Source organism: Humulus lupulus, chromosome 3 (assembly GCF_963169125.1).
Source record: "Humulus lupulus chromosome 3, drHumLupu1.1, whole genome shotgun sequence".
Lineage (NCBI taxonomy): Eukaryota > Viridiplantae > Streptophyta > Magnoliopsida > Rosales > Cannabaceae > Humulus > Humulus lupulus.
In genome coordinates, this window is record NC_084795.1 from 255,124,252 (window position 1) to 255,135,699 (window position 11,448).

Consider the following 11,448-nt stretch of genomic DNA (forward strand, 5'->3'; position numbering starts at 1 on the left):
ACGTCGAGCAACATCCCACACTTCTTTAGCAATTTTAAAAAAAAAGTATCACCGAGTAATCTTAGGGTCCATGGAATTAATGAGCCAAGCAAGGATGATAGAATTCTTAGCCTTCCACACTTTGTATGATGGGTCCGTCGATGGAGGGGTTGGAAGGTCACCTGTGATGTTTCCAAGCTTGCCATGGCCACAAATAACAATCTTTGCTGATTGAGCCTATTGGGGATAGTTGCAATCTTCGAGCTTATGTGCAGTGATGCGGAGAGAGTTGTTGTATTCACTGTGGACAGAGACAATAATGTCGCTGGAGTTTGCAAAAGCTTGGGTTTGGTTGGAGTTTACAGAGGCAACATTGCCACTAGAAGAAGCTACAGGAATGGCAATGTCACCAGAAGAAACTACAGGAATGGCATCGTCGGCCATGAGAAAGAACAAGCAACAACAAGTAATAAAAAAATCTGGGTAGCAACGATTTTTAGAAGTGTTAAAGACAATCTGTTTTGAAGGAAAAAAAAAAAAAAGAGGTCCAACTAAAGGAAGACAAGGAAAAAAAATCACAGTATTGGAAACTGTAAAAAAAAATCTCAAATCTTCACGCTGGCTGTGATACCGTATAAAAATACTATAGAGAATAATAAGTCTGGTATATTTCTCAATATTGGTAGGTTATAAAATATATAGGCACCATATAGAATCAAAACATAAAAGCTAAATCAAATATAATCCTATAAATAAGGAAAGAATATACACATATTTTACAGTTTTAATCAAACATTTTTTATTTTATTTTGATATTATTCTGATTTGATTTCATAAATGTCAATAGGATGCTCCCCTGCCCCCATCCCCACTAACCATTTTAGTCTCCGCCCTTAGCCCTGCATATTCACTATCGATGGCGGGGCGAGGAATCCTCATGGGTACTCATTTATTTAAAAATAAAGTAAAAAAAAGGTAGATTACACAAAATTAATATATATTACACTATATTAATAGTTCAAAGTATTAAATATTTTCCAAAATAAAATTATTTTATAAAAAAGTTACCAATATGCTACAAAATTACATAAAGAAACATATAAAATAAATAAAAAATTAAACTAGACCCTGTTGGGGTAGGGAGTGTTATCCCCATCCCCACCCTGTTTAACATTCGGGGATAGAAAATGGTCCCCGTCCCTGCACCGTTCCCCGTTTAGGTCTCATTGAAAGAGCTTGCATGAGAGCTTGTTGAAGGAGCTTATACGAAAAATTGTTGAGGGGGCTTGTACAAGAGCTCATTAAGGTAGCTAGCTAAGGTTTCATTTGATGAGATATGAAAATCAACCTCGTTTAATGTGGGATGTGAGAACTTTCTATGGATGCTCTTGCAAAGCATACAATTGGTGCTTTTCTTTTCTTTCGAACCACCTTTTATACAAGTTTCCAGATGCTTGGGTACTTTTGTTGGGCTTTCAAAGAATTTGTAAAACACCCCTCTTTTAGCACCAATTGTTGACAAAGATTTTTGGTCAACTAATAAAATTATGGTGGTATGGTAACCTTGGTAAAATAAATATAAGAAATAAATGTAGGAGCTGACACAGGTCTTTATAATGTGGTCTGGTCCAAATTTATGGCCTACTCCACGGTTATCTTATTGATAGAGAATTTTTTAGAGTCAAAATACATCTACAAGAATCCTTCCTTACAAATGGTGTCTTCTTACACTTATAGGGGAGTGAAAGTTAGATATCTGTAATGCCCCAAAATCCCTAATGAGATTTAATGGTTGGATCAGAAGGCCGGGAGTGCCATAATTGATTTATTATGTAATTAAATAGTTATATGCATGATTATGTGAATTATATTATTATATGATGATAAATGCATGCATGTGGGTCCACTTTTCATTATAAGAGTATTTTGATAATTTGGCCCGTTGATGGCATATTTGTATATTTTCATGCATGTTGGTGAATTATGAATGAGGCCACGTTATTATGTGGATATGTTCGAGCTATTCGGCATGAGACGATCTTAGAATGCAAGTTAGCAGTTTGGTCATAATGGGATTAAGTACCGGGCTCGGGGTGAGTCTCGGGGTAATTAGATGCTTAGTACATTACCAGGAATTATAGAGTAATGGGATATGACTTAATTACTCTTTGAGAATATTGGGAATAATGGGAATTGGAGGGCGTTAATTATAATTAACAAGATAGATGGGAAAGGTCGGTTTTGCCCGTGGGGGCTGTTAAGGGAATAATTAGGCATGGGGAGCATTTTGTGTTAGGAATATATATTTTTATACTCAATGGAAATATGGAAAAACCAAAATACAACTATATGCAAAAAATACAATAGACAAGGTAATTGATTAAATAAATATTACAACTCAATTGCTCAAAATACAAGTAACTAGAAAGATGTAGAAGAAGAATATTACAAACTGAAAACAATAATAATACAAGTAAATAAGACCAACAAGATCAAAAGAATGAAAATAAAACCAATAAAAAGGGACAAACTCTCACACAACCAAAGTGTAGAGTAGTGGGGATCACCAACTTGAACAAGGTTCAAAACCTTTGTCCAAAAGCTTATTTCTCCCTATTCTCTAAGCATTAAGGGATCTCTCAAGGAAATAACTCTCTGGAATTCCCTATTCTCTAGCCAAGTGCTTTGTGGATGGAAAATTGTGTGTCTTACAAGTGAGCATTAGGCTCCTATTTATAGAGTTTGAGATACCCCCTTTAATTTCAAATTCCACCAACCCCCATGGTTGTTACCAATGTTTAATTGGATGTTTATGGAATTAAAATGGAGATTTGGGAGTTATTGGGGATGTTAGAACCGTTCAATTTGGAAAAAACTGAAAAACCAAATAGGCTGTCAGCCTCACTGGCCGCGGCCAGGACTTTTCAGTGGCCGTGGCCACTGGCTTCTGTCCCCCAGACTGAGGCCATTGAAAGTTAGTGGCCGCGGCCACAGGCCATTTTCAGCACAAAAAAGTCATTTTTCCAAAACGTCCCAAATCCAATCCAACATGATTTTGTAACCTCCAAACACCTATTGTGAGTTAAAAACATGTCTCCAATAGCCATATTTCATCATGGCTTTGTGAAATCCAATCTCAAATGTGTAACATATAATATACACATTATTGGGTAATATTTGGGAGTTACAAATTTGTAATTGATTTTGTAACTCCAAAATATGTCACATTTAGGCACACACGTGTGTCTAATTTTGTGACTCTCAATAATATGTTACAAGGTGTGAAAAATCACATTTTGTCACATTATTTAATCTAACATTATATTATATGAAATAATATAACATTTTCTTCATTTGACCAAAGGATATATTGAAATTAGGCTGGTTGTAGAAGCTTTAGGCAGCTGAAAATATAGTACTCTTCCTCTTCCTCACGATCATCATTCTCCTCTTTTCTTCCTTTGGATTTTTGAAGCTGAATTTGAGGATTCAAGCTAGGAGATCAAGTTTTGGAGCTTAGGACCTTAGTTCAACCACTGAAGAGGATTCAATTCATGTCTGAGGTAAGGTTTTAGCTTGAGATTTTCTAGTTTGCTCTGTTTTTTAGTTAGTTTATAAGCTTTGGATTTTGATTATAGAAGTGGCTATTTGAGGTGGTTTTAAATGGTTCAAAACTTGGGTTTTTATGAGGTTGAGGTAGTGATGAGGTTTTTGGATTAAAATATAAGTTTGGAGATGTTTGAGTAGGTTTTTGGAAGGATTTAAAAGAGAAAAAGTGAAGGTTTTGGCTGGGTTCCAGGTGGGGTCGCGGCCCTGTTCTTGGGCGCCGTGGCCCGAGCTTAGTGAAGACGAGAGGTGGAGTTGATGGGCCTTGGGGCCGCGACACTCGGGAGGCAGGCCACAACGCGTGGTGCAGGTGCTTGTGGCTAGCGACTCTGTCTGGGAGGCGGGCCGCGACTTAGTAGGGTGGGGCCGCGGCACTTAAGGGCATTTGTGGCCAAAATGAAGTTTTAATCGTGGGAACTCAAACCTTAGGCCTCGGGATCATTCCTACTACCCGGTTTAGTAGGATTCGACGTCCCGGAGGCTAGGTCTTGGTCCGAGAACCTTTTATTACTCATTTTATTGATGGGAGTTTATATTTGGTTATGACTAGGTGACCGCTAAGGGATCAAAGGACCGATCATTCTCAATGGTCGTTCTTTTATTATTCCACGCTCGAATCAGAGGTAAGAAAACTGCACCCAGTATGTGACATGCATGGTTATTAATGAGGCATGTTGAGTGCTCTATATGTGGGCATTGATTGCATATTAAATGCTTAGCAATCTTGCTTACTTGTGAGTGGTACTGACTTATTAGTCAGAATTGGCAATGGTGTTTGTATTGACTGCGAAGCTGTGACTTATTAGTCAAATTCGACAGTAGTATTGAGCACTGGTCGTACGAGATTGACCTATGAGTCAAGAACGGTATTAGCGTGTTTAACGCAAGCTGAAAAGATTAGATCTAATTGACATAAGCATTATCTTCATAAGCATGAAATGCTTGACCGACCTTAAGTTCGATGAAAACAAAAGCGCATGTTTAGTCTAAAGGCTAGTTACTTAGAGCCAGGGCCAAAAGGCCCAGGTGACTGCATCGTCACATGGCTAAGGCTGTGGAGCCCAAGTTCGTGACTCACTCATTAGTCACTTATCTGATTCAAGTTCGCGACTCCATAGTCACTTATCTAGTTTAAGTTCGTGACTTACTCATCAGTCACTTATCTGATTAGGGCTATAAGCCCCAGCATGATTACCAGAATCTCGATATTATCTGTTTAGGGCTACAAGCCCCACTATGATTATCATAATCATCAATTGATATTGTATACATACAGTAATAAATTTTCTTGCTAAGCTTTGGCTCACGGGTGCTATGTGGTGCAGGTAAAGGAAAAAAAAGCTCACCCAGCCTTGAGTGGAGAGCTTAGGTTGTGATGTGTACATATGCGGCTGCTTGACCACCACGGCCAAGGTGTTTCTTAGGGGAACTAGGGATTAACCCTATATTTTGCCGCTTTGGTCGACGGGTTGTAATTTTTACACTGTAATGACAATTTTGGATTGTGAATAACTTGTGAACGTTTTTATGGGCCCATGTACAGTTTTATGTTTTAAATAAAATATATCCATTCTTTTTTATCGAAAATTTTCACCTTAGCCTATTAATTACACCTAGATGCACGTTTATAACCAAATGACTCGTTTAGCGAGTTTAGCACTCATAATAGTCCATAGTAACGGTCTTGGAGTAACCAGGGCGTTACAATATCTGTCTAACATGAGATAAATATCTTTGTTTATCCCTAAAATTAGCATATGATGTGGCATTTATAATAGATACGTGGCAACCAAAAAGTTCAAACGATATAATCACTGGTTAAGTAGAACGACCAAGGAGGGCAACGACGTTGGTAAAAAATAGTCACCAAATTAGAATCTCATTGGTCGATATGTATTTGATCGAGACTCAGGAATCAAAATCTCATTGGTTGATACGTAGTTAGTCAAGCATAAGATTCAAGATGCGGTACTCGAGTAACTTATTCTAAATATAATAGTTTTAAATGTATTTTTAACCATTTATTTGTATATTTCGTGATAAAAAGACCTAAGATACTTTTTAGGAAAAATTACATTTTGGATAACAAAATATGATAAGATATATGTTAATAATACTATTTATTCTAATTACATATTTAAACATATTTCATAACGAAATTACATAAATATTAGAGTACATAGTTTTTTTTTTTTGTTTTTTTTTAAATTATAGTAGGTTAATGATGATTTTGTTTTTTTTTTTCAAATTAAAGTTTAAAAAAAAAAAAAAAAAATAGTGATTGAAAAGGTAAGTTTTGACAATATATTCGGTGTACACATTAAAGTTATACAACCCATTTCAAAAAAAAAAAAACTTTCACACTTGTCTCATTTCAAACATCTCTCTATCTGAAGCCCATTTCTCTTTCAAACCCCTCCCAAACAGAAACCTCATTTTCCAAATACATTATAAATAAAACTAATTAGTTTATTTAAGTGATCATCTCGAACCAAATACATTAAAACTAATTAGCTTATTTTAGTGATTATTTAATTCTAATGATTTGAAATTTTCATGATAATTTTACTTCTTATGCATAATTTAATAAAATAAACCAAATATTTTACTTTCTCATTTTGTTTAAATTTTGTTATGTATACTGTTTTGATTAAATTATCATCTTTATTTTAATTGTAAATAAAATAAAATATACAAACAAGTATAATATATGCTTCAAATTTAACCAATTAGTTTATTGTATTGTTATATGCGCATTAAACTAATTGGTTATAAATTAAAGGAAACCAATTAGTTTATTATATGATTTTAATGATCAAAACAAGTAAATAAACAATATTATTTAATGTAAGTTGAATTGTCACTAAAATAAACTTTTATGTTTACCTAAGATGTGTTCATGTTTTATTTTGTTTTTTTAACAACCAAAATAGTCATTTTATTCATCATGTATAACATAACCAAATCGTTTATTTCATTATGTTAATTTTTTAATAATCGTTCATAACTTTTATTAACGGGTTTGGTTTTTATGTTGCATTCCAAAAAAACGAATAGGTTTAAAATCATACTAGTGTTTATTATTAAACACTTTTGTTTAATTTTTAATTACATTATGTTCAATGTTGTTGTTTATGAACATTAAAATCCAGATTTCTATTTGAGAAGATTCGTACATGCTTACAATCATTACAATAATATACAAATTTCAATAAAATTAAAAAACATGATGAATATAGACATTAAGAAATAGACAAACAACAAAAACTAAACAAAAAATGGACATTGGTATTAAAGGAACACATACATTGTCGGGAAAAATGGTGAAATCTAGTTTATTTATCAATATGCACAACCATTTACACAAATATTATGATTTTGAATAGATTAAAAATAATTTTTGAAGCAGATTTTACATTTTTGTTTAGTTGTGTCTAATCGGAAAACTTGAACTAGTAACTTTGGTTGTCTTGGTATAGTCAGGTTTTCATGTAAACATTTTCTGCTAAAATATTCAAATTTTGAATTTGGTCAGATTCTTTTGGTTGATATTAGTTTTAGTTGTTTATTTCCTTTTTTGTTTTATTATTGTTGCATAATATATGAATATATATGGTAAGTTATTGATAAGTGCCAAATTTGTCTATTTTTAATTCATTATTCTTTTATAATTTTGCACTTAATTATTTATTTATATATGCTGAATTAGTTTATTTTGTATTTTTATGGTTTTCAAGACATTTGGATGAAAAAGAATGAATTTGGGATGTTTTTACAAGCAATGGTTAAACTCAGAATTATAAGTCTGAAACTTCACACTTGATTTGGATAATTTTTCAATACTCTTTTGGAAATCTTTCAAGAAATACAATTGTCAAAATATCTAAGTTATATATTTTTTTCTCAGATTTCCATATCTTTATGAATCGTCCAATTCTAAGTTATATCGAGGAAGTTATGGTCAAAATATCGTCAGTGGATGCAATTGAAGAAAATAGAAAAAACAGAAAAATTGCTACAGCTGCGACCAGCCTTATTCCAGGCCGCGACTTGGGGACAGAACGTAGTGGCCGCGGCCAGCAATGTCCTAAGTCGCGGCCGGAGCCTGATTTTCTGGAAAATACATTTTCTAGTGGTCGCGGCTGCCAAGAAACACTGGTCGCGACCGACGATCGATTTTTCCTTAATTTTTTAATTTTAAATGTATTTTTGAAAGGGCTATAAAAATGGTTAGGGCTAACTTTTATAATAACTTTGGATTGTGAATTTTAGAAGCTAGAGCAGCAGAGGAGGAGAAAAGACATCACCATAAACATTCTTCAATCTATTTTTTATTTTTTCTCAAAACTCTTTTATTTTCATTGAATATTTATGTTTATGAATATGAATGTGATTATGGAGTAGTTTTCTTTATAGTTGAGGGTTATTTCAAAACCCTACTCATGAGATCTTGAATGCATTGATGAATGTTATTCCTTCTATTCCCTTATATTAAATTGCTTCTATTTTTCTATTTGAATGTTATGAATCTTGTAAAATCTTGTTTACATGGCCACTGATTAGGGTTTTGCATTATTCTACTATCATCTTAGGATTTCTATTCACCTAATAGTTTAGGATTCTAAGTAGAGTGATAAATTACAATTAGGGTATTGTGACAAATATTTTAATTGTGATGAAGAATAAAATCTAGGTTAAATGAATTGCATGCTTATGAATTTGTTGCCTAGATTAACTTGTTTCCATTGAATTTAATGTTTTTCCTGGGTTAAATAGATCACATGCTTAATGAGTTTATTGCTTGGTAAAAAGGATTAATTAAGAGCGCTTAGCTTTAATTAATTATATTAGGGAAACTGGGATAATTGACTGCTTAAGTGTTATCCGCGGGGTTAATAGTTTAATTGGGAGTAGGTAATATTAATCGTCATTGTTGATAGATTGATTGTCAAAGGTGGAGAATAATTCTTAACCGTTTCTTTAAAATCGTATTATCCATTATTATTTGTTTATTACTTTATTTTGTGTTATTAAATCTGGAAACAAAATTCCCTATTTAATTCTTGATTTTATTTTGAATGATAAATTGAATAATAGTCCTCGTGGGTTCGACCCTTACTACCACTTTACTAATAAGTTAGTGAGTAATAAGGAATAAATATATTTAAATTTGATACGGCATACGACACCCATCAAATTTTTGGCGTTGTTGCCGGGGACTATTTTATTTAATTTGTTATTCATTTTTTTTCTTTTTATTAACTTGGTCTATTAGTTGTGGTTGATGTTTTCAGGGCTTGCATAGAACTTGATTTGAGACATGGCAATGTACTATCAACACTGTTATGATCCTCAAATGAATAGATATGACCCTTATTCTAACAATTACAATTCACAATAGGAGGAATATTCTAATACTTTCGATGGCGGAAATCAATATGTTGGTCCACAATTTTTAGATCCATCAATTGGAGATCTCATCAATGCACTGAATGCTAGCAATCTCCAACTTCAATAGATGTCAGAGCATGCTTATGGGCCTTTTCCTCAACAACCTCCTACAAGAATGTCACAAGATCGGGAACCATCAATTTCAGATATGCTAAAAACCTTGGTGGCTTCTACTATACAGACCTAAGTTATTCTTCAGAGTACAGAAGCGTCCCTCAAGAATTTGGAGAGTACTATGGGAAAAATTGCTACATCATTGAATAATCTTAAGGTTGAGAATATTGGAGAATTACCCGTAGAATTAGAGAGTACTCTAATAGAGAATGATAGTGCCCCAATTCTCCAAAGTGCTACATAAATTGACATGCCACCTTATCCAAGCATAATATTTGATCTAATTCCAACTCAAGAAGTCAACAATTTAACCCCAGAAGCATCTTCTCCGCTAGAGATTGAAACTTTCACGTCAGTTGGTCCATTATCATAGAACATGCTACACAAACCAACTGTCAGATCGTATGTCCTTATTCCTCCTTTTCCGAGTAGATTGACAAAATTTAAGAATGAGGAGGAAAATAAGGTGATCCTTAAAATAAATATTTCGCTCCTTAAAACCATTAAAAAAGTACCACCATATGCTAAGCTTCCTAAGGAGTTGTCCACAAATAAAAGGAAACATAAGGGTGATAAAAAGATAAGTGTGGGGGAGAATGTCTCTGTTGTTCTTCAAAGGAAGTTGCCACCCAAGTGTAAGGATCCTGACATGTTTACAAATCCAAACACTATCAGTAAAACCAGGTTTGATCATTGTATGATAGATTTAGGAGCATCTATTAATGCTATGTCTTATTCTATTTGTGCTTCTTTAAATCTCTGGTCATTAAAAGAAACTATTGTTATTATTCGATTAGCTGATCGCACTAATGCTTATCCCCTAAGGGTAGTTGAAGATGTTTTGGTGCAGGTTCAATTTGGGAGGTCATTCCTACTGATTACAAGTACAAAGTTGGATATCAAAGCACGAGTACTTACAATAGAATTTGATGGTGAAGTTATACAGTTTGATATGTTGAATTCTATTGACAAGTATAGGAAGAAGAAAGTTCTGTTAAATGACCCACCATAACAATTATGACCACATCATTCAGTCGAGCTAATGACATTGAAAAAAGCAAACTTGCAAGAGTTTTTCTTACCTTTATATTTTTATTTTGCATTGATTTTTTATTTAGTATATGCCTTGAGGACAATGCTAAAGTTAAGTGTGGGGGAAGGGAAAATTGCTTGTTTTATTTTTATTTGTTATTTATTTAGTTGTTATTTGTATTTGTATTTGTGTTGTTTAGTTGTTTTTTGTTGTTATTTGTGTTTATGTTGTTTAGTCGTTTTTAGTTTTTTTTAGTTTTTTTGTTGCTGTCAAAAGCATAGTTATATTGAAAGTTGTCTATCAATGATAAAACTTCTAATTAAGATAAGAATATGTCTAGGAACTTGATGAATTGTGTGTTTAACTCTTGTGTGGTTGTTGCTGAAGCTTGATCTTAAAATTTTAAACACAATGTGTGTACAATTAGATTTACTTTTTCACTATTATTTGGAGATATTTATGCATGCTATTACTTATATATAGTATCGATCACTCTAGAAATCATTGATTAATTGTTTGAGGAGAAATCCTAAGTACACATGATTAGGAAGATGATTAAGGCAAGTTCTTTGGATCGTTTGAGCCTTTGAAGCTTACCTATGAAATTGAATACCCTAGTTTCCAATTTTTGAGCCATAATGACTAATCTTTTTCTTTTATAAGCCAATATCTAAACCTTTTGCAGCTTAAATTTTTTTTTATCCTTTTTGTGACCCATTACACCATAGTTTTATATATGATTGTTTGATTTGGTGGGTTAGGTTATGGATTGTAAGAAGGGGAAGTTGTATTGGTTTGTTAGATTATAATGTGAAAGTATATGATCTACTATTTCTTCCAATGAGTTGAATTGAAAAGAAAAACACTGAAAAAGATCTACACTAAGAAATATGAAAAAAAAAAAAAAGTATTGCAAAAGTATAAGTGTGGAGGAAATAGCAAGGTCATTGTGGAAAGAAAAAAATGGAAATATTATGTATTTTCTTGAATTGTATGGGGAATTTATGGCAAGATATAGAGAATAGAAAAAAAATATAGGCTATGGTGTGATTTAAGCTTAAATATTCATTTTTCATCTGTCTTTAACTTTAGCCTTACATTAAGCTTTTAAAGACCTTTTGATTCTTGATTAAGTGTGTTTACATTAGTGGAGAATAATTGGTTAATGTCTATGGAGTGGATATTTTTCATTACAATATTATTATATATGAGACTTTAAAACATAATATGGCATGTATAAATTGATTCAAATGTTTTTGTTTTGG

At 33.0% G+C, this 11,448-nt stretch overlaps 1 protein-coding gene across 1 annotated transcript; it reads left to right on the forward strand.

Annotated features, from left to right (window-relative positions):
- The first annotated feature begins 298 nt into the window (after positions 1 to 298).
- On the forward strand, positions 299 to 10,162 carry LOC133825578 (uncharacterized). The gene is made up of 2 exons (XM_062258501.1): positions 299 to 445; positions 9,524 to 10,162. Exons 1-2 carry the CDS (start codon positions 299 to 301, stop codon positions 10,160 to 10,162), a joined length of 786 nt encoding a protein of 261 aa, XP_062114485.1.
- Positions 10,163 to 11,448: the final 1,286 nt, after the last annotated feature.

What these genes read in the sequence shown, in the direction of transcription:
- LOC133825578 (XM_062258501.1), top strand. Translation starts at nt 299, where the DNA reads ATGTCGCTGGAGTTTGCAAAAGCTTGGGTTTGGTTGGAGTTTACAGAG. An exon ending in GAAAGAACAAGCAACAACAA is followed by an intron (nt 446 to 9,523) that starts GTAATAAAAAAA and finishes CCATTATCATAG; the next exon opens with AACATGCTACACAAACCAAC.